Consider the following 24418-nt stretch of genomic DNA (forward strand, 5'->3'; position numbering starts at 1 on the left):
CTTTGCTGATTTTGACAACCAGTTAGTTTACTTCTCTGTCCATGTCTTGTTGAACCAGGTTGAGCTGCTGCTGCCCTCCCCAGAAAAGCAGAGTGTCAGGGAAAGAGAGGAAAAGGAGAGAGAAAAAGATGAAACAGAGGAAACAGAGTGCCACGTTCAGGACTTCAATTACTTTGCCTGTCCTGAGCCTTCCATGCTAGATCACTTTTTAGATTACCACCCTCAGCAGAGAACCAAAAATACAGCGGCACAAAAGTATTTCACATGTGCAGATGGCACCAGTAGGAAGTGGCTCACATATTGCGAAGAACAGCATACATTGTTTTGTTTTGTCTGTATGGCATTTGGCAATAGCACTGACCCCAGAAAATGTATTACTGGAATGACAGGATGGAGACGTGCGCAACAGAATGTGGAGGAGCATGAAAAGAGTGCTACACACCGAAAGTGTGCTGAAGCCTATTTTCTAAGAAGTAGAAAAGGAGATATCCAGAGCAAGTTTGCTGGCAGTCAGATGTCTGCTCATAGGCAGCAAGTAAGAAAGAAACGCCAGGTTTTGGAGTGTGTTGTGGATGTGGTGAAGGTGATAGGCAAGAGGGGCTTGAGCTACATAGGGGGTTTTACAAATGGTATATTCAACAGACTGCCAGCATGTTGATCGGCGGTGTCGGACCGATTGTGTTGGGCCGGTCTGAGCCACATGGCAGGGCCTAATTTTTGTCCCAGTCCAGCCCTGTAAGTTATGATACTGCTGATGATACTGTCGTGTACTCTTGTCCATCCTCTGTAAACCTTGCCATTAATAACCTACAGCTTGCCTTCAATACTATACATAATCATTCGTTTAGAGACCTCAAATTAGTTTTGAATGCTGATAAACTAAATGTTATGATGTTCTCCAAGACCTGTAATAACACTGGCAGTGGGGATACCACTTATTTGTTCACTTAGATAATCCTAAAAATACATGTTGATAATTTAACACAATAATTGAGAGCTATTTGGGCTGGGTTGCACCACATGGTTTAATTTTTAAACTGGATTAAATCAAGGTTTAAGTATTAATCCTGTTGCACAGTATTGGTCATGTATGTACTCTAGTACTGGGGGGTATTCCACGTACGTTGATTAGTATATTCGTGATTAAAGGAAAGCCTCGTTCGAGCAACTCTCGATTGGGATTCAAGCCTCAAGGATTTCCTCAAATTAGAATAAGCCTTTGTGTCATCAAATGTTCACGCAAGTCCGGTTTGGAGAGTCTCGCCTTGGGCGCACAGCCGTAGTTAGAAGCAGCCCAGAAGAGCCGATTGTAGAAAAGAAGATACTAGACTGGAAAATGACAGCGCACGCTCTACTTGATCTTTATGAAGACGACTACCAGGTTTGTTCTGAAGGATTGGTTCCATAGCAATCAGAAATTATCGCGAATTATGAAAACAAGCCTGAATCAGGCCTAGCTCGAATCGCGTCTCGCCACTACTGCTTCACTCGATATAACCTATACTGATTATCCTCTTAATTGTTTGATCTTTCTATACCCCCCCCTTCTCTCATCCAGTTAACCAACCAACTCTTCCACTCTCAAAAACTCAACCAATCAACTATCTACCCACTCCACTCAATTACCCCTGGATCATCATATCTATCTACTGTTTATCCATCTAACATGCTATCCATCCATCCATCCAACCAACCAACCAAACTCTAACTTTATCCACTACCACCATAAGACGATCTCACCTTCTTTCAACTACCCAGCAAATCTGTCTATCCATCTAAACATCTTTCAACCTTTTTTCCACTACCAAAATAACACTTTGCAAGACCACAAAGTTTATTCTTGAACTTCTTTTTCTAGTTTAGTTTATTCTGGGTGTACAAACAGGACACCCATGGAAAGGAGACTGGTCTCAATGGGGCTTCCCCGTCTAAATAAAGGTTAAAAAAAATAATCATTAAAAAAAGCACTTCTACAATTAGGTCTACATTGGTTAGTTTTGCTTTCCGGAAGAGTGCTCCTCTTTGGAAAATTACAGTATGCTTCGTCTTCATTTACCACACCACCACTAAGCATACCCACACTAACTTCATACATACATAACTTACATGCATGCCTGTAAACCACAGACAGACACACAGAGAGAGAGGGTAATAGTAAAGAACAGTAAGAGTATACAGGGTATATACATACAGGAATCTTGAGGTTAATTTCAATACCTTTCTAAGACTTTTTAAAGACCTTGTCAATATTTTTCCAGACCTCACCGCCACTTCAAGCTGTAATCAGTGACACCTTTAACTTAACAGGTTTAGTTTGCAACAGACTAGACCACTATCGGTCCACTAGACCACTAGACTGTTTCTCAGTTTCTCCAGCAATTAAAAAAAAAAAAAAAAAAAAAGTTTTAGTAGAAGGCGATAATAGGGAGAAGGTTTTTTCTTCTATCAGTGGCCCCGGGCCCGAGCTAGAGTACTCTTCCTGCAACGAATGGTGGACTGCTGATTCACATGCTTAGTATTCAAATGTATTGATTGTAAGTCGCTTTGGAATAAGGCCGCTGCTAAATGCCAAAAATGTAAATGTAAACTATCATACAACACAATTTCTAGTTTATCTTTGTTTTTTAATAAAACTAATAAATTCACGAACTTTTACTAAAGGTTTTTAGGACTCAAACTCTTTGGACAGAGTCTAATTCAGAAAAATACCTGAAAAATTCAAGACCTCATAAAATTGTGATAAGACTTTTTAATACTTAAAAGGGGGGGGGTCTTGGGGGGTCTTGATTTCCCCAAAATGTATTTATCAACTTGTAATACTTTTCAAGACACCGCGGATACCCTGGTATAGTAAGAATAGTAAGAGTCTGGCTCAATTGTACACACACTACTTTTTACAGCACTTGGCTTTTACAATGAAAAAGCCATCTTGTTCGAACTTGTTTAGTTCATAGGTGTTCAGAGATGTACGTAGCATTTTGCGCAACGCCACAGATCTCTATCTTATCCGGATCGCATATCCACCTGTATAACGGCGGCGAGCGTTGTTATGAGATGTCCCATCCAGATTCTCCATCCCAGGCAGCGCCGCAGCACCAACCACTACTAGTAGGGGGCCGTCCAGACGTGTTCACAGAGACCGGCGGCTCACCAACCATACACGGAATCATCATGGCCTCCTCTGCACTGAACTGCACACCCTTTATGCTGTGTTTTATTTATTGCACGTTACTTTTCGGTCAACTATTATGTGATGAGGGTGACACAGAAGACGAACATGCTAAACACACGTACACGGTGGAGATGTTCAACGACGCTGTCCCCACCGCGCCCCACTTTGTCATGTTCTTTGCTCCCTGGTAAGCAAACTAACTCCTTCTCAAGTTTTCCTTCACAAGCTAAGCGAAAGTTCTGAATGGATGAATGAATGCAATATAGCTAGTACCGTTTATATATATAAACGCTTATAACCGTTTTATGCATGGCGATATATTTCACTTGCTAGCTAAGCTGGTATTGAAATGTCAAGTTGAAGTTGCCAGTTTACAGCTAACTAACTAGCGAGCTCAAGCGTTACGTTAGCCTGCAAACTTCCACTATGCTAGGCTAGCTAGGTAACATTGTGATCTCTGCTAGTAACACACTTCTTCTTCATCCAAGTCCATTGGGACTATCGTAGGAAACCAAAAAATAACGACCACGTTTATCAATGCTTTGGGTTGAACCGTGCAAGTTGGCCAGTTGACAGTCTTGTAACTAAGCTAGCTGCTAGCTAGCGAACTTGCCTGCTAACTCTCAGAGTAGCTAGCCGTGATGGATCTGTGAACTCCATGTAGAAGCTGAACCAGGGCTGTGTTCGGAATGGCATACTACTCATACTAGATATGACGTAGATTTTGAGTATGCAGTGCGTTCACACTGTAGATTATGTGAAATTTGAGTATGCAAGAAATGTATACTAGATTTTCGGTCGGCTGGTATTGGCATACTTTATTATGAATTTAGTAAGCAGTATGCAGTATATACTAATTGAGTATGCTAGTATGCAGTATGCTAGTATGCCATTTCGAACACAGCCAATCTTTGGGACGCGACGCTTACGTGGCACAGATTGACGTAACTGTCCGTGACCGCGCGCCTGCTGTCTGCTCCGTGTCAGATAGGGTTCCCGATTTGACAGTGTTTTTTAGAGTAATCTAATGAAAATGACATTAGGTAAAATAACAATGATAGTTGCTTACACTTATGACACTCCTCCAAACTAATTAAGGTTAATTGATGATACCATGGCATGAATATTAATGTTATTACTCAACGTTTGCAATTATTACAAGTTACTGCTTCAGTAGTGATGGTCAATCAGGTTATTTGCCCTTGTTCATCACGTTTTAGTAAATATTAGGCTAGGCTAAATATTCCCATACACTTTAGATTGTCTGTATGAATATAATTATAACATTCAAAATATTGAAAATATAAATGTGTTCATCTGTGAGATGGAATGAACACATACTGACATGACACCAGTGTCAGGGTTCCCTGCTGTTCGAAGGTGAGACTTTTTGGGTGTCTGACAATGCTGAAGTGGATGGATGTAGCACAGCTAAGCCTGTATGTAACCATCCAGCTTGACTAGTGCTTTGCCCAGGATGTTCTGACCTGTGCCTAGTTAATACCATTCTGTAAACTGGCCCTTATAACTAGGGATGCACTGAAATGAAAAATCTCTCGGCAGTTTTTCATTTATTTTGCCAATTTTATACCATTGCATACACTAAATTAAATAAATTTAGCTTTTATTCAAGCTTGTATGCTTACTCATGTAAAATGATAATTATCAAAATGACGTGTTTGAAATTGTATACACTTTGTTACTCGGAGGAGTGCAGAGTGCATACCGGCAGTTTTTCATTTTTTTTGCCAATTTTATACCATTGCATTCGCTAAATTAAATAAATGTAGCTTTTATTCAAGCTTGAATGCTTATTCATGTAAAATGATAATGATCAAAATGTCGTGTTTGAAATGGTATACACTTTATGTTACGTAATATTTCCTAATTTCATGAAAGATTAAAACATTGTGACAGCGGTGACAGGGGGAATAAGTCTCTAATCGAAATGTTTAGACTTTTATTTTGAAAAACGAAAATACATTTCAACATTGTTGAAAATCACATCACACACTCGCTAGTCAAGCCAAAATATTGCAATGCAATGGATTGGGTGAGTAATCCCCACTGCTACCTAGTTAACTACAACACTACTTTACATTGTTAGCAGGCTCACAAAACAAGCTGTGTTAGTTGACTAGCGAGTGTGGTCCAACGGTTCCTGAAAGCAGAGAAGCTGCTCTTTCTACCCATATAGGGTTTATTGCGGTAACTCAAAGCACGAAGCTCATGGAGAGCTGAGGCGATTTGAAGAGAGAAGCGGCATTACTAGCGACTAGCGAGCATATTTTAGTGGTGTTTACGACTGGTGTTTTTTTTTTTACTTTTAAGAGTTTGTGCACATATGTGAAATGTCACAAAAATCATCTAGGGTTACCAAACCACCCAAAAGGCAAAACACAGAGTACCAGTATGACACGACGACAGTGCACTCTGCAAAAGGAGCACTCCCTGGCAGTGTGAGGAGTGTAATGTGGGCCTGTGTCTGCAGCTAGAGAGAAATGTTATAACTTATCGTAGTTATACCCTACCTCAGAAAAAAACAACTTTCCAGTCATAATTTGTCTGCAATCTCATTTTGTTAAGAAAAAATTGTATTGTGAATCGTGAATTGAGAGTTACATCCTTAGTTTGCGGTTTTATTTTGAAAGTCGCGAAAACTGAAGTCTTAAGCCTTGTCCACACCAATACGTTTTTTTGATAAACGTTTTTCGTATATAAAAATAATACCGTCCACACGAGCATGTTTATAAAAATATCTGTATCCACATGCATACGCATGAATGCAATATTGAGCATTCCGCACCAGTAGTCGGCAATACCCCATAGCCCCGCTGGCCAATCAGACGCTAGGAAAACAAAGCTACTACCGGTTCTTCCGCGTTACTGCGAAATACAACATTTCTCCCCCGTAAGCAACATGCCGCCTCGGGGAAAGGAGTCGTTTGTTTGGACAGACAGCGCAGTAAACAAAGTAGTAACTGTCACCAGGATATGATGTTGGAGGGAACAGCAAACAGCTGCAGTGCGCATGATCATAGAAATCTACACGCATGATGACGTGGCGAATACAAAAAAAAATCAGTCTATCTCGTCCCCACGTCTCAAATATATACGGCGAATATACAGCGTTTTTAAAAATCTTCACTGAGGCCGGAGTTTTTAGGGGGCAAAAATGTGTTCGCGTGTAATAAAAATCCACGTTTATCAAAAAAACGTATAGGTGTGGACAGGGCCTTAATGTCGGAATGTGCCTCGTTGACGTTCAGAGAACAGATGCCAAACTGCCGACATGTTTGCTATAATTATATGACTTGGCAGTAGGCAGTCATCACTTAATGTTCATTCACAGAACAGCATGAGTTGCTTGCACTGTTTGATCACGTCATCAAAAAAAGTTAGCGTATTCAGTAAATACACATTAGGCCGAACATCGAATGTGTTTTATTGCTATTTTCGGCCGAATAAATTCTGTGGCCGAACTTTCAGTGCATCCCTACTTATAACCCAAGCTGATCTTGTCCGAGCAGACCTTACAACTGTACGTATGTGAGGCCCGAGGCTTCACTATGTTGAAGGTGGGGACAAGAATAAGGGGAAGTGTTTCGAACAGTCAAATATTGAGGCTTTTATTAAACAGAATAGATTCCGGAGTCAAACCTTTCTCGGACACAGCCGGAAGGCAAATTAGCTTTTTCAGAGCAGAACACAGTTTTATCAACTTCGTCCTTCGTGCAGATCATCTGTTGTTGTGGGCGATAGGTAATGAATTTACTACAGGGAGGGATATGTTTAGACAAAACAAGACCTTGTTTTGGAGGCCATTTGGAGACTGACTCAAGACCCAGAGAAATGTTTATAGGAGACCCAGGCACGATCATGTGGTTAAAATTATTTGCTAACATTGGTTCCAGAGGGGTTTCATTCCTACGGGATAAAGTCGTCCTACCGGTTGAACCTAGTCCTCTATTTCCATACCACCCAGAAAGATTTTTCGGATCACAACATGTACAACTTTAATCTGCCATTTAAGACAATATATCCTTACTCCTTACAACTCTTCCTAAACATCCTGTACCTCTAATACAAAGGATGTGGAGGCAATTAGTTAAGCTATTGGTATTTATGATGCACGCTGCATACCTGCAAAACTAATTGTCTCCACCCTTTGTGGGTGGAATTGGAGGTGTCCTCTTATAATGATTAAATACAAGATAATTAAGTGCAGTTGTGAGGGACACTCCGCTAATGCAGAGCAAACATTTGCTATTCAAAGCACATTTTGCTGTTTGCGCCAGGAGATGGATTTGATAACCAAATCCAGGCTGCATGAATTACATGGTTGCTGTTGACACAAATAGGGCAAAGGTATGCATGATAATTCATTGAGCATTCAGGTATATCTGTGTCCTCAGTGCTCTATTTTCCACTAAAATGCTCTATTCAATGCAATATGATTCCAAGCAAGGGGTAAATATCTTCCTGATTCTCTACCGTGTGTGCAGGTGTGGTCACTGCCAGAAGCTACAGGGGACATGGAACGAGATGGCTGACAAATACAACAACATGCAGTCACCACCAGCGTACGTCGTAAAGGTGGACTGCACTCAGGACACCAAGTTCTGCTCCAACGTGCACGGCATCAGGGGGTACCCCACGTAAGTACACAACTCCTTACTAGTGATGGTCTTATGAGACCGGGCTGGAGAAAGTGCTAGGCATTGACTCTTCCCTTGGTCAAGATACTTTGATTTAATATGTCAATCAAATCAATGGTAAGCCCTCTTGAAGTCGAAGACTCCCAACCCACAGACTGATACAAAAGACAGTGGTGGGTGCAGAAACTATCCTTAGAAATTAACCGCAGAGTAATACACCCAAGTCAAGTGGCTGCCATGTGTGGTCACTTGGACAATCTTCCTATTTTTTTATTTTTATTAAATGGATTGTTAAAAAGGACCACATCTGAGAATTGATCAGGGATTCAAATATTTTAGCTGAAACTTCTCAAGCCAATTATTCAAATTGTGCGGATCACTGAAGAGGGAGTACATTGGTCCCCTTCCACACTTTAAGAATGGTACCAGGGAGTACTCATTAAAAATATGAGCCAAAGGTGAGTTATTAATAATGTCAAACTCTGTAGACCTTTTAACATCAATCTTACACAACTCATCAAACACTTAAATGGTAGAAACATAATGCAGGGAGAAGGGGTCGTTGTTAGCCAGAGGGCCAGGTTATCAGTCTGAACAGGACACAGACAGGTTATCAGTCTGAACAGGACACAGCCAGGCTATCAGTCTGAACAGGACATTTAAATATCGGTAGTTTCTTTCAAGTAGTCTGCAGAGATGTAATGTTGGTTACAGGCTTCACTTATTCTTTTTTTAATCCGTAATGATGTTTGAGATGGCCATATCTCTGTTAGAATGAATAGGCGATAGTTCTTTGTATTTCAATGCTGGTCCATTTACTGATTGACAGATGTCTGTAAATCACTGACATGCATTTAGTTTACATTTTAACCACTGGTAGTTTAATTCCCCTCTCTTAACAGCAAAACAGAGACCTCAGCATGGCCCTGAACCCTCTGACCCTCTGAAGTATTAACTGAAAGAAATGTTATTTGCCATGAACTTAACTATATAAGTTGCGTGGTATATAATGACGAACGGATTGACAATTGTGTGTCTGTCGTCAGTATAGTCTACAAGTTGTTCTAATTCTGCAGTCTAAACCCATTTTCACGTTATAGGCCCAAACCGAAGCTGAGCTGTACTAGGCTGGCTTGAATACACAGCCACCATAGTTGATGGTTTAGCCCCATTAGCTGATGCAAAACATCAGCTGCTCTTCCTGGGGGGTCCACCCAAAATACAACGATGAAACCATCACAAAACAAAGAATAAACCATCAACACACAAAACAACAAATAACCCAAAAATGAAATATAAATAATACGTCAGCAATGCGGACAGGGTGAAAAGACAATATGTAAGAGTAGGGTTCAGGTCGGCCCTGTAGTGTGTGAAGCCTCTAACTGTCCCCTGTGCTGTGTCCTGTAGGTTGATGCTGTTCAAGCCTGAGCAGGACGCCGTGAAGTACCAGGGCTCTCGGGACCTGCAGTCTCTGGAGACTTGGATGCTGAAGACTCTTGAGGAGGAGCCAGCGGTAAGGCTTCTAGCCCACACCATGGTCTAGGCACTGGGCGCTCCTGTAGATCTGAGAGGATTGGATAGATGGAAGCCTCAGCAATATTAGCTGTGTCTTGCCAGAGGATTCTAGGTATCTATCCTGGGTTAGGGGTGAGGGATTACTGAAGAGCACGGGTGCACATCTCATCTCAAGTGACTTCCTTTCCTTGTTTCCTTTATTTAATTTATAGAATTGTCTACCCTTACCCTTAAACGATTCATTCATTCATTCATTCATTCATTCATCTATCCTGTGTTCTCAGATCAGTGATGATAAAGGCCACGGGTAGCCACTTTAGCCTTTTGAGATGCACCTGGGATGATGGGAGAGTGGGCGGTTATACTGTGTTGACCAAGCAGAGTAGAAACTGCTATTGTCAATGACATAAGACTGTTATCTCCCTCTGTGACTCATCTGCATCCACCTTGTTGTACTTTTACATCTCACTCTTCTTTTCAACATCTCTTTTTCTGGTCTTTTTGCGTTTCTGTGCAGGAGCCAGAGACTGAATTGGAGCCACCCAAAGTCCCCGAGCCCAAACAGGGCCTGTATGACCTCAGCGCTGGCAACTTCAAGGCCCACATCGCTAAAGGTACATGTTGGGGAGGACAGAGAACTGTCACTCATCCGTCAACGGTCCTTTTATACCTCAATGCAACATACTGTATGAGGGAATGGACCGTCTCCTTTTCACTATGCTTTACATGCATAACATTTACAAAAATGTTATAATGCAACCCTCTTCTCACTTGAAGTGACTGCACATTATTCTCTATCTCTCATAGAACCTAATGTTTCCAGTCGCTGGACAAGCACAGCCCAACAAAAAGAAATGTCAGCTGTCTCACTGAAATGATCCCCCATAAGACCAGTTTGAGTCCAATATTTTGGGTTAGAAGAAAACATTATTAATGGTTACTTGTTTGTCGAAAATATGACAGGGTCATTTAAAGGGGCAGCGTTTCGGTGTCTTGGCACCATGGAGCAGCACACCCTAATGAAGTGTAAAAGGTAGCATCTAACCTCTGTGAGAGCGCCGTATATTTTGGTTCCAATGTAGAGAAACCGAAAATGTAATTTCCTGATTCTATTCTGTGCCCATCTTTTCCATTAATTTGTGGTTGTGGATCGGGATCTTCACAACCAACTGTATGGGATAGGGATGTCCCGATCCCACTTTTTCACTACCGATACCTGGGTTTCGGGTATCTGCGATACCGATACCGATCCGATATTTGTATACATTTTTTGACCCCTGAATAATAACAAATACCTCCCCAGTATATAGTCCACACCAACAACAGTTAAATTAAAGACTGCCAGCCTTTATTAAAGCAACAAATGCGACGTGTTGTGGATTGGAACTACGGATCATAAGCTTGCCATACATTGAAATCCGAAAAAATATGAAGTTAGTCATTTGAATGTTGTTAGACGTCAGGCACATATAGGGTTAACCTCTTTGTAATGAAACCGGAAGCACACAGCGCTATGCGCATTTTAAGCGCATATAGGACTCGCGTGAAGCATTTCTGCGACTCGCGTGAAGCATTTCTGCGACACGCGTTTCTGTTCACTGTTTTCATTCCCTCATCGCTTATACACATAAGTTTGACTGCGCATGACAGTAGGATCGGATCGGAGCCTTTTTTTTCTGGTGCGATCCGCGATCCAGCATTCAGGTCCAATATCGCGGCGATATCCGATATCAGTATCGGATCGGGACATCCCTAGTATGGGACATGACAGGTTGACCCATCTCCACACCAAACCCCCCTTATGAGCTCTCAAAACATGTGACACTTTTCGTTTGGGAGAAAGACCGTCCCTCGGAAGTATGTTCATCTGTCCCTCTGACATCCTCTCGTCCTTCTCTCCTCCCCACAGGGTCCCACTTTATCAAGTTCTTTGCCCCCTGGTGTGGTCACTGCAAGGCCATGGCCCCTACCTGGGAGCAGCTGGCCACCACATTCCAGCACTCTGAAGACTTCAAGGTCGGCAAGGTGAGTCACAACTCTGCCTCGTTAGCAACAGCGGGAGCCACGGATGTGTCGTCTTGAGTAAGCTAGTAAAACCCCAGGATGCAAAAGCATTACCTCAAGCCATTCGTTTGTGGAATGGGTTGAAAAAGAAGGAGGGAGTAGTATGATATGACCCACTGAGCAAATTCCTAGACGATGTTTGCATTGATGGAGCCTGGTCACCAGGCTCTGAACCACAAACCTCCCCTCTTCCTTCTCAGAACGCATCGGAGATCCAAGGTTCCTCCCCTTAGATTTTCTCCTCCCAAAGTGTTTCTGAGAAGGAAGGAGAGAAGAGAGGATGCGAGGAATAGAGGCAAGACTATGAGTTGTGTCATGTCTCCTTGCTATCGCTACCAAACCGCTACTGGTTTGTTGAGTTATGTCAACAAAAAGCACGCAGAGGAAATTGAATATAGGGGCGGGATAAAGAGAACCGATATAGGAAATGTTCGCCAAGGAAAGTTATGGCATTACCAGATGTTTTGTGGGGGACCTATAGTGTCGTGAGAAAATGTCTGCTTTGATGAGACCAGTGTTGTTGTAACCAGCGTTTTCTCCCCTGGACAGGTGGACTGCACCCAGCACTACGAGGCGTGCTCTGCCAACGCTGTGCGAGGGTACCCCACCCTACTCTTCTTCAAGGACGGAGAGAAGGTATGAAGACTTTACCTGGTTAAAAACCATGAAGCTTGTATCCACCTGAAGGGATGCATATTACAGGGTTCCCACGGGTCCTTGAAATCCATGAAAGTTTGTGAATTTGAGAAAAAGAAATCAAGGTCTTAAATGTTTTTGAAAATAGACATGGGTAATTGAAAGTGCTTGAATTCCCCTCTCTCCCTCTCCAAAAAAAAAAATCTAAAATGTTTTACTTACCTCAACTAGTTCTGTCTCAAACTATGCCATGTTGGGTCCTTGAATTTGAGGGAATTGAAAGGTCTTGAAAGTCTTCAAAGTCTTTGAAAGGTGCTTTAAAGTCCTTGAAAGGTGCTTGAATTTGATGTTTCAGAAGGTGTGCGAACCCTGATATTAATTTGTCACTAATTTGATGCCGTATAAAGGAGTTTCACCTACCCTTTCCATTGTTGTTCTGTAGACTGACCAGTACAGAGGCAAGAGGGACCTGGACTCTCTGAAGGACTTTGTCGACAATCAGCTGAAGGCCGCGTCTGAGGAGGAGGCTGCGGACGAGCCACAGGCCAACGAAATAGTGCCACCCTCCGCCGAGCCTGCCGTAGAGGAGGTACGTCTGTCTCTCTCTGTCTGTCTGTCGGTCGGTCGGTCGGTCTATCAGTCAGTCTTGGGCATCAGTATGGATGCCTCCAAACTAAAATGCTACTGATGCTATTTCTGACGTAGGATTCCGGGCCTTGGTCAGAGTATTTTGAAAGAGAAAAACATCTCTATTGTGGTAAATGTCTACTTTGAGATCTAATTGTGCGTGTGCGTGTGTGCGTGTGTGTAGAGTGCGTTTTACAAGCATACCTCTCTAGATAACTAACACATGAGTGAGCTGTATAGTAGATGTTTTAGCAGTGAGGCCCATTGCCTTTAGCCTATGGTCAACCAGTAATTATGGGCTGGCTAGCTATTTCCTACCCACGGATTCCAAAGCATTTCAGATACTGTATTCAGTTAAGTTATGGCATCATCTTTTCAGGCTTAACCTCTGTGCTTTTTTCCAGATTAAAGCCACAGTCTAGTATTTGCTCTGCTGTTAAATTTAAATTAATTCATAAATACCCATTGATTCTGGTAAAATTACCTATCAATGCCTATTGAGCTTAGTACGATGGCCTACCTTATAACTTATCATAACCCAACATATAAAGTTGTTGAACTTCACTGTTTATAAACAATCATTTTGTTACAAACAATGTATTTCTCAGAAATGTTTTAAAACTGTTATTTCAATGTCATGAGCTGTTAGTGTGGTGACATTTTCCCCAGCTTTCCACAGCTGGAAACCTGTTCAGTTCTTTCAAGATAGGGCTTTGGTTAAACCAAATAAAATCATTACCAGTGATGCTAAATGTATGTTTTCTATTTTTTTTGTTCAGCAGTCTGGCGTGGTGGTGCTCACAGAGAGTAACTTTGACGAGACCGTCGCTAAGGGCGTCACATTCATCAAATTCTACGCTCCGTGGTAAGCAAGAGCTCCTCACTGCTAACACCGATATTTCCGGGGGCGGCTCCATTCCCCTCCACCTGTGCTGCAGAGTTAGCTGATGCTAGCCAAGACCACAGCGCAGCTAGAGTCCAGGGTTAGTTAGTTAGGCTATAATCATAATCATCATAAATGTGTGTGTGTGTGTGTGTGTGTGTGTGTGTGTGTGTGTAAAACATACTGTGTGTAGGTATAACTGGTTGTTGGCTCAGCACTACTGTAACTGACTGTTTTCATAATGTCAAAATGCACTGATAGTATTTATGTCCTTTAGATATTGTACATGTATGTGGACATAAATAAAGCATTTAAAATGTGTGTGTGTGTGTGTGTGTGTGTGTGTGCGCTCTCTCGTACAGGTGTGGCCACTGTAAGAACCTGGTCCCTACATGGGAGGACCTTTCCAAGAAGGACTTCCCTGGCCTGACAGATGTGACTATCGGGAAAGTGGACTGCACAACAGAGCGGACACTCTGCAACAGGTTTTCCGTAAGTCTTAAGATTTTAGAAGTCAATCATCTGCATGCGCAACCAACACCACTAAATGCACACACAAGCAGACACTCGCACAGCACAGCAGGTAGAAACGGGTGCACAGGTAGTTCCAACAGTGGTAAATGTTAACCCGCGCTCCGTCATTGGGCCATAAAACTATACAGCCACTTCATTCTGTAATTGCGATGCTAGTACTAAGAATGGCCAGATCTCCTTCACTCCCCCCCCCCCCTCCACTGTGTGTTAAAAATTATTCACTGCCTGAATATGTGTCTTGCATTGTCGCCCACGGACATTTCTCGACATGAACCTGTGTGTGTGTGTGTGTGTGTCCCCACAGGTGCGTGGTTACCCCACCCTACTGATCTTCCGGGCGGGGGAGCAAGGGGAGGAGCATCACGGAGGGCGGGACCTGGAAAGCCTCCACAGCTTTGTGATGAAGCAGGCCAGAGACGAGCTGTAGCGGAGCGCTGCCCAATCATCATCCTCCCTACTCCCGCTAAGCATATCTGGCCATGTGGGGACTCCTCCCCCCAACGTATGGACAGCTCTCTCTCCCTTCCTCCCTCACTCTCTCCCCCTCTCTCTCTGCCATCGTTTTCCTCTCAGAAAGGAGTAGCGTTAAGACTACTTTGACCATGGACCTTTCCCAACCACCTGTTTTTCATGCAGTCTTGCGAGCGAGGACGAGAAAGTCTTGATTCAGTAATCAATTGTTTGAAAGAAAAAGATAAAGAAAAGTGAATGTATTTCATAGCGGCTGCCTGACACCGACTCCTCATCGCAAGTAGGGGTGGGCATCAACGATCGATAATTGATCGATAAGGATCTTGGTCGATCACAAAATAAAACATTTGGTCGATCACAAAAAAAAAAAAAAAAAAAGTTTTTTTTTTTTGTGATCGACCAAATGTTTTATTTTGTGATCGACCAAGATCCTTATCGATCAATTATCGATCGTCGATGCCCACCCCTAATCGCAAGAGAGCAATCGGCTCCGGCTCTGTAAAATTAAATTACGTGAATGACGACCACTTTGCCAGAGGTACTTTACCGGCTACGCCGTAAGCCCAGGTGCATATTATAATAATAGTCATCCAACAACTGACGCCTTGCAGCGACGGTCGTTACATAGTGCCTGCCATTTTTATATATAAAAAAAAGAAAAAAGAAAAAAAGACAATTTGTGGCACCATTTGAAATCTTTTCAAAAAGTACAAATTGTGCGATTTCACTTCCTCTTTTTTTTTCTTTTTTTTTTTTCTAATCATGAGCCATGTTATGTCATGTGACTGTCGCACGGAGGTCAAAGTAATTTGATCTCTGGCCACGTTGAGTGTTAAGTTGATGGTTCCCATCCGTGCCAGTGACAGCCTAGCTTGACTCTCAGGGAACACCTCCCCATTTGGAGTGTCTGCTTTACCATACTGCTATCTTTCTTTCTTACTGACAATATTTGTATCCCCCTTTTCCAATCAAGGAAACACAGTTCAAGCCTGTGTCGATTTTCATATCAAACTGCCACCTTGTTTGAGTGAATGTGCGTGTGTTTGGTCTCCCATGACATTGCAAATGTACTGCAAAAAGACAGAATGTAAGGTATATTTGTTTTCAATGTTACTGCTGCTTTACGCCATGGCTTCAAGTCCATGGTTCAACTTCCAGGCACCTTGGGTTTGGATGGACAGATAACCGTTGATCAACAGTGATGCAAACCCTCAAGTCATGACTGAAGTGCCCAGCATCTGATGGCCCCACGATGTGTCACCAGGGGCTCTGTTGTAAGGGTGAAGCATTCAGAACCTGGCAGATGGAAGTGAGAGAGGAGAGGAGGCAGTGATTGGCGATCAATACAAAATACCAAAAAGATCTCTCCTCATGTACCGATTGGTTATGTGTTGTGTGTGTTAAATTTGCACAAGAAATTATATACGTATAGTGTGCATCTCAGCCACCCAATGTCAACATTGAAAAGCAATTTATCATGTCAGAGTATTCTTAAGTAGAACTATTGAGGGACTGAGATCATGCGTGTCTGTGTTTGTGTGTGGGGTGGTAGAGGGGAAATGAGAAAGAGGAGTCTTAGAAAGTCTGCATGCATTTGCTGTGTGAGGCAGTTTTACATTCAACGTTCAATCAAGGGTAACAAATGCAATCGGAGGCTAACCACTTATTTGTCAGTAAAATCTTTATGGATAGCACATGGTCTAGAAAGACTCCAGTGAAGGAAAGCAGTATTTGTTCTGGTGTGGGTTGTACACTACCCATGATTTTTTTTTACAAAAAAAGAAAAGAAAAATAATGGCAAGTTGTAACATGAGATTTCGTAATAAAAGTTATTTTCCAAAAATAGTTAGCATTTTCATTTGTTCATGTTCTTTCTCTGTAATATGGCATGTGATTTTGTATTTATTTTTTTAAAGGTGCAATAAATAAGATGAAAATGTACAAGTATTTACAAACAAAAGTAAGTCTAAAACAAGATCATAAGAAATGTAAACAGCAGCTTACAGGAGGTATATTTTGTAATTTCTGATTGGTTAGGCACATAAGGTATCCAATTTCCTTTGCTATAGTTTTTCACTAAAATTGTCTATATAAAGTATGTCAATCATTTCTTGAAAAAGACATCTGTACTCTCAAACAACGAAGCTCACAGTTAAAGGTAGTTGCAACTACTTTGAATCAACAACAAAATGTCAACATCAATGTCAATAGTTGGAAACCAATTCAGAAAGCTGGCCACGGATGTCTTGGTTGGTTGTTTTTGTTCAACAAATGCTCTCTCTCTCTATAGGGTTTTATAGATAATAAGTAAGCTTAGGGTGCAACAACATGGCAATGGCTACCTGTGCTATACTGGAGGGCTATGATGGTGAATATCTAATTGGAGCAGTATATTAGAGTTAAGCCACGGGCTGCCACCTGTTGAACCAGCTTGGTGAAGTAAGCCCCAGCATGAGCCTGGCAAATATTGACACACCGAAGATATTTAGAGAAAGTTCACTAAACTAAAATAGTCTTGTGGTCATTTCACTTCGGTCCATATTCGTTTTTGAATATGGCAGAGGCGCTTCTGGGTACAACACATAAGGAGGGGAAGGTGATATTTATGGATCCGTATACATAAACTAATGTATCATGACATACATTTCATTGAATTTTCAGCAGTGTTCATGTTAAAATCAGGCTTTGGTTAGTCAGATACAGTAAATATACATCTGTATTAAAATAGTGTAGGCTAATATTTTCCTCCCACTGTTCGAAAGGATACATGTTTTTGTTATCATTCGACTAGATCTGACGTAATGTACTGTTGGCTTTTTCTGCATTGTGATAACATTGAGTCAATTCCCAAACGTCATTGCGCAGAGTTGTTCTGCTGTAATTGGCTAATAGCCGCCTGAGAACTGAACACCACTTTTGTTTGGAGAGGAGGAGGGGAAAAGCAGCACTCTTGGTCCACGAACGGTTCCTCCTTCACCCTGAGTACGGGGAGGAGATGGTGCACATAAACACAGTAACAGACACACATTCGCAGACCCAGGATGTTGTGTGCACAGGCTCCGCTGCAGCCAACAGGCAGGTCTTGGACTAATGTAGGCCCTTTCGTAGGCCCGTTGTCGGTCAATGGCAGCCACAGGCCCTCACCACCATGTTCTTGTACTTCTTGAGGATCACGTTGGAGTTGTCGTCGAAGTAGAGCACAGAGATGGCGTGCAGCTTGGTGGGGGCGCAGCATGGCTTGGGCACGTTGTCAGGGTTCATGAGATGGACCTGTAGAGGCAATATAACATAATGATGTCAAAGATCATCGGATTAAGGGGACCGTTCACCACAAAAGCAACACTTGGTGGACCTCAAAAAGAGTCCACACATCCCACTCCCATGCAATGTGATGTGTTGAACTGCATACCTCTATTTCCTCAATTCCAAATGAAAAGAAAGGAGAAGTGATTTCTTAATTTCCTAAATTCCTGATTTTATTATCTTTTCCACTGTTTTGGGTCAACTTCTGAGGTCTGAAAACATTTGACGAAATTAGATTTTCATTCATTTGTTCTCTTAATGAGAAATGTGCTTTTAGCACTTCAAGTAAGCTGTTAGAGCACTCACCAGTGTCTGTACAATGGCGTGGTTGGTGGCGTTCATATGGGCGTTGAGGGGGAAGGAGCATTCGCCGTCACAGTAGTTGGCTGCGTAGCCCTCTGGTGCAATGATCCAGTCCTGCCAGTGCACGAGACAGACAAAATCAGTTACACTTTGAAGAAGTCTCTTACCAAGTGTAATCAAGCTTTCCAACATATGCTCCAACAACAACAATTGATTGCCTTGTAAACCCTGCTCCTAGAACACTAGACGGCGCAGCCTCTGTCACCAAATGCGAGGAATTTGCAGCCCACTTCAGGGATAAGATAACAAATATTAGAATGTGTATTACTCAGGAAAGACTAGGTTTGTGTAACACTAGATCCGCCACCACAGAACATGACTATGAGCATGTTCACCATGATTAGTACTGAAACATTAGGCAAAATTGTGTCACAGCTTAAACCGTCTACGTGTCCTCTTGACCCTATTCCTACCACCTTTTTTAAGGAAATTTTTGAATCTGTGTCTGATGACATACTAGGCATTGTAAATCACTCCCTACTTAAAGGGATATTTCCAGCGGTGCTTAAAACTGCCCTGGTTAGACCCACCCTGAAGAAAAGTAACCTAGATCCTTCTGATCCAAAAAACTGTAGACCAATATCCAATCTCACTTTTCTAAGCAAAATTTTAGAAAAGGCAGCGTACAAACAGCTTCATGAATTCTTAGTCTTAAATAATAGGTATGACCCACTATGAAACCAGTCAGGTTTCCGATCATACCACAGCACAGAAACCGCTTTGCTTAAGGTAACTAATGACCTTAGGATTAATGCAGACTCGAAACAACTCTAGATTCTTGTACTCTTAGACTTAAGTGCAGCCTTTGATACGGTAGACCATTCCATACTTATTGATAGACTTGAAAACTGGGTTGGCCTCTCAGGTCTGGTCTTAAACTGGTTCAGGACTTACCGGTACCTGGCTGACCGAGACTACTTTGTAGCCCTTGGTGACCATAAGTCAAAAAATTATAGCGCAACCTGTGGAGGTCCCCAGGGGTCCATTTTAGGACCGTTGCTTTTTAGCCTATACATGCTACCCCTCAGTTCTGTTATCAAGAGGCATAGCGTTAACTACCATAGCTATGCTGACGACACTCAGCTTTATATCTCAGTAACTCCCAACGACTACGAGATGATCGACCACCTGATAGATTGTATTGCTGATATTAATATTTGGATGACACAAAATGTTCTCCAACTCAATCAAGAAAAAACTGAGGTATTGATCATTGGCGAGAAAACTGGGAGAGAGAAATTATCTGCACATTTGAAAACACTAGCTCTTAACACTAAGTGTCAGGCTAGGAATCTTGGTGTCATAATTGACCCAGATCTAAATGTTGAAACTCATATTAACTATACTATTAAAACATCCTTCTACCATTTAAGAAACATCACTAAGGTACAATCTTTTCTCTCCCAGACACGGAAAAATGTATGCATGCGTTTGTTACTAGTAGGCTAGATTACTGTAATGCTCTCCTGACAGGTCTCCCCCAAAAAATGATAAATAGACTACAAATGGTTCAGAATGCTGCTGCTCGTGTCCTTACTAGGACCAAACGAAGAGCGCACATCACACCTGTCTTGAGATCACTACACTGGCTCCCTGTCAGTTATAGAATAGACTTTAAATTCCTTTTACTAGTCTATAAATCACTCCACTGCGACGCGCCCAATTACATGGTGGACATGCTCATAAGATACACACCAGCTAGACCCCTAAGGTCTAGTGGCACAGAACTTCTAATAGTGCCAGAGGCTAGGACTAAGAGATTTGGAGGATCAGCTTTTAGCATATATGCTCCTAGATTGTGGAACACCCTACCTGAGGGCCTGAGGTTGTCTACAACTCAGGAAACTTTTAAGCGAGACCTCAAAACCTACTTATTCAATGTCGCCTTTTGTTACTAAGGGAGACATTGGACATTATAGAACTAGGATCACTATGCTATTACACGATACTCGTGCTTTGAGTTTTGTGTTGACAGGAAAAAGGACCTGGGTGCTGATGAGGCACTGTCAGCTCCCAGTAGCACCTAGAGCAGTACCAGAACCGGTACCAGGATGTACCAGGACCACCATCAGGTTGTATTGCTGTCATCGTTATTATGTTGTTGCATCAAAACTGCGCTTGAGATTCTCTTTTGGCAGGACCTGTGCCCATGCTGGATGCAGAAGGATGCAGATATAACACTAAATTTATGGACAGTGTGTACACCGATAATATGCAAGGAACTTTTCCTGGATACATGGTGTACAGGTTTTTCGCCCTTGCTTGCTTGCTTTGCGCCGGTGGTCCTTGGGCCTCCCCTTGGGGACCCCCGGCTGCCCCGTGTGCCTGGTCTGTTCCGCCGCCGGGGCACTTGCTTGGCCGTCCTTGTGCGGGGCCTTTTATGGTCTGTGCTTGCTTGGCTGGGCCGGGTGTGCTGGTGGTGGAGCGGGCTGGGTGTGTGGGGCGGCGGGGGCTCCCCGGGGGGGGGGGGGGGGGGGGGGGGTGCTGGTAGGCAAACTGGCTAGTAGTCGCTCTATGTGTAGAGGGCTGCAAGGGAATTTTCCTGGCTACATAGTGTACAGGTTTTTACTTTTGCCTGACTCTGTCAGTATTGATTGATTGATTGATTGATTGATTGATTGATTGACTGAGAATGGCTAATAAAGGAGGAAGGCATTCTGTGACACTTTGATACTCTTTAATGCTCATAAGGCCTATAAAGGCTCTAGGAACACCACATCCTAATATACCCTGTGACTTGCATTAAAGCACCACAAGCTAGAGAAGCTGTCCTGATATGATCCGTCCAATGGGACAGCAAGACAACACCACAGTGGATGGAACTACCCAGCGTGCATCTCTGTACCCAGAAGCGCCTCTGCCATATTTCAAAAACAGCTGATTAGGACACACGCTGATTATAGCGGCCATTTTACACCTCGACGCTCGCACGCACCGCAGGCAAACTGGTGTAAGGCTTTATGAGACGACATAGCACACATTTCAAGTGGTGTCGCCTATTACTGCTGACACGAATTGCCAATAAACGCCTGCGTTTGGACTTTTGGACCGCTTTGCACCAGATGAAACTAGAGCCCATAATGCCTCTCCGTGATCCATTGAATCTCAGTGGGCAATAGGTTACTGAAGTGTTCTCTGTTCCTAGTCCTGGGAGCCTCAGCACTGCAGACTTTGGTTGCAACGCAGCAGAGAAACACCTGATTCAATTAGTTCAACACAACTACCTGGTACAAAATGGTGCATTTTGTTATGAGTAATTTGTAGGTTATTGTGTATAATACTAAATTGAATTCATTCACCATGTCATTACTATGTGAATGCCTAGTCATTTGTGTGCCGTAAAATAAAGTGTGACCGAAAAGGCAACTACCAAAGCATTCGGGAACTAGCTACACAGAGTTGAAGCTCAACTATGTCTCCTAGGACAAATTGTATACACATGGCTGCGGAATCACTCTGCATGGAATGAGCTTGCAAAAGTCAGTCTCTCTCTCTCTCCCTCTCTCTCTCTCTCTCTCTCTCTCTCTCTACCTCTCTCTCTCTCCCTCTCTCTCTCTCTCTCTCTCTCTACCTCTCTCTCTCTCTCCCTCTCTCTCTCCCTCTCTCTCTCTCTCCCTCCCTCCCTCCCTCCCTCTCTCTCCCTCTCTCTCTCTCTCTCTCCCTCCCTCCCTCCCTCCCTCTCTCTCCCTCTCTCTCTCTCTCTCTCTCTCTCCCTCTCTGTGTGTGTGTGTGTGTGTGTGTGTGTGTTGGCAGTTTCCCTCTAGATGTCAGTGCTGTCTTAACAGGGGGTCGATTGTTTTGCAGGACGTGCTGTACGTGGCTCCATGTTTTTCCCTCCATTAAGCACTCGCGTGGCGGCGGCCGCTGTCACCCAACACACCCAGCGACCTGACAGAGAGTTCACAGCCCACTTCAGCCACCTCCTGAACACATACGACTGCTAACAGAGCCAATAGCCTCTTTTTTTTCTTTTTCAGACCAGTACACAAATGGTACACTCTGCTTCTTGTGTTCTGTCAAAAGCGTTCATTTGACCCAGTGATTTCAAAACTTAATTCCAATCGTGTCAATGTCAATTACCGGTATATATTTTCAAGTTTGCTTGACACATGGTTGGTGTTCTTTTTTCTTCTTCTTTTTAAAAAAAAAAAACTTTTTAGAGGATTCCATTCGTTCCTTTGCAGCAAGAAAGCTAAATCAAGCACACTCAAGTGCTTGAAAGTATTTGCTTATCAACTGGTGGCCATTGCTCCTGAACAGAGGGGCCAAGCCACAGACATAGGAGGAGCCAGAGGGTTCACTTGGCGTCCATTTCCGTCCGCAGTCAGTGGAATAATAATGGGTTTTCAATGCTGGGAAACAATAGGAGGGCTGTAAACATTCAGTTGTTGTTTTGTACTAATATCTGCACATTGTCCTGATTGATTTGAGTTAAATGTGTGTCATGTGCAGGGTCTTACAATCATTTTGAGCGGAGCTTGTGAGCCCTTTACCCTCGTGAACAATTGCTGAGACGCATGAATAAAAACATTTGTGACACAATTTAAAATATCCTCCCATTGACCTGCACTTCGTTGTCCAGCTACTTTCACAAATGTACATTACGAAATGTGAATCCTATCACTGACAGAACTCTCTGCGCTAGTTTCTGGGGTGGGCTATTGGATTTCAAGCCACTCAACCATCTTCTCATTATAAAAACATATTTGGCCACACCCACCATTACTTTTCCAGTGAGTGTAAGGGATTTCTTAATCACATGAAGCCCAAAATATTTGACAGTCAACTCTCTTTCCTGAATGAACAAATTGGTGGTAGTGTCCCAGTCATCTATCCATCTATTCTTAGCCTCTCCTCAAAAAACATTTCAGGAGAATAACCTTTTGAAAAGGAAGCCAAGAGGGAGGATGTGGGGAATAGAGGAAATATTATTGGAACACACCTGTTGGTACAAAACCCAAAATGTAAAGAAATCTCAACTCTCTTCTTTCAGTGCTAGAGTATCTAGCGATGTTTCTTTTATTTTTTCTGAGTGGGGCAGTCCCACTCATATTTTTCTTTTTAATGACAGATATAGTAGAGATTATGACAGGAAGGATGGGTGAGAGAGAGAGGAGGGATGACATGCAGGATGTGTCCCCGGCCGGAATCGAACCGGAGACCCTGCGGTACATGGTCAGCGCTTAATCCACCATGCCACCTAAGCGCCCCAAGCGATGTTTCTTTGCCCTTCCTTACCTGCCAGCCCAGCTCCCGGAAACTGACGTAGAGCTCGTGCCTCCTGCAGGCCGTCTTCTGGTCGCTGCTGTTGTAGTCTGAAGTGGGAGGAGAGGATAGATCAGCAAGGAGGAGAGATCATGGTTAACGTTCAGGAGGAGTGTGAAAAATACAGAGCGTTCCACAAACATAGATGTAATGAACAGAGATGGCATGAGTTCTTACTCAACATGTCAGAGAGGCATGTGTCTGTTCTAAACACTACAGTTTTTTTTTTGTTATACTGACCGTTCCATACTGGATGTACCAGATAGAAATGCAATGAATAGAGCTGCCATGAATCCTAACTCTTCATGTCAGCGAGGCATTGGCTGTTCTGAAGTAGCACATGTCTATCTGAACATTTCACAACATGCCCTGAACTGAACACCATGCCCAGAGTTGAGTCATCATGCCTCAATGCTTATGTATGATATTGGGTAGTGCCACGTGTAGGGGTGTGTACACACATTTATACAGTAAGATCATGCACTGAGAGTAATGGATGATTCGATGCTCATAACATTGATCTTATGTTAAAATCATTCGAAAGGCTATTCATCATTTGTTTACAATGTCTCTTATGACAACAAAAAAAGTGAACTAAAAGTAATTATACTATATTTATATACTATTATATTAAGTAATTGTAGTAAGTAGTCCTAAGTGCCTTTTGTTCTAGTTATACTAAGGTATAACAGTAGTTCTACTCCTATTGGTGTACTTACAAGTCATATTTTCATAATCAAGGTTATTGCTATCACGCCCTCCACTTCCACCTAGCCTGTGCCAGTATCTATCTCTCTCCTGTCTGTCTCTGTCTGTGTGTGTGTGTGTGTGTGTGTGTGTGTGTGTATGTGTGTGTGTGTCTGTGTCTGTGTCTGTGTCTGTGTGTGTGTCTGTGTGTGTCCGTGTCCGTGTCCGTGTGTGTGT

At 42.8% G+C, this 24418-nt stretch overlaps 2 protein-coding genes across 3 annotated transcripts in view; one reads left to right on the top strand and one right to left on the bottom strand.

Annotated features, from left to right (window-relative positions):
- The first annotated feature begins 3155 nt into the window (after nucleotides 1-3155).
- Nucleotides 3156-14852, top strand: txndc5 (thioredoxin domain containing 5). Of its 2 annotated transcripts, none has more exons than XM_080543397.1 (10): nucleotides 3156-3359; nucleotides 7678-7830; nucleotides 9241-9346; nucleotides 9866-9962; nucleotides 11258-11373; nucleotides 11962-12048; nucleotides 12491-12637; nucleotides 13455-13540; nucleotides 13921-14050; nucleotides 14397-14852. In XM_080543397.1, exons 1-10 carry the CDS (start codon nucleotides 3172-3174, stop codon nucleotides 14517-14519), a joined length of 1233 nt encoding a protein of 410 aa, XP_080399523.1. In that variant the 5' UTR covers nucleotides 3156-3171; the 3' UTR covers nucleotides 14520-14852. The 2 variants fall into 2 exon arrangements, with proteins under 2 accessions (XP_080399523.1, XP_080399524.1); XM_080543398.1 differs by having other exon boundaries at nucleotides 13458-13540.
- Nucleotides 14853-16457: 1605 nt separating this feature from the next.
- bmp6 (bone morphogenetic protein 6) overlaps nucleotides 16458-24418 on the bottom strand; it is a 42181-nt gene continuing 34220 nt past the window's right edge. The window contains exons 5-7 of the mRNA XM_080543389.1: nucleotides 23468-23544; nucleotides 18173-18283; nucleotides 16458-17833 (exon numbers count right to left, since the gene is read on the bottom strand). Of these exons, the coding sequence (XP_080399515.1) occupies nucleotides 17684-17833; nucleotides 18173-18283; nucleotides 23468-23544 (338 nt within the window). The 3' untranslated portion in view covers nucleotides 16458-17683. The remainder of the gene's footprint in view (nucleotides 17834-18172; nucleotides 18284-23467; nucleotides 23545-24418) is intronic.

This window comes from Nansenia antarctica, assembly GCF_963989245.1.
Source record: "Nansenia antarctica genome assembly, chromosome: 12".
In the NCBI taxonomy this organism is placed as follows: Eukaryota; Metazoa; Chordata; class Actinopteri; order Argentiniformes; family Microstomatidae; genus Nansenia; species Nansenia antarctica.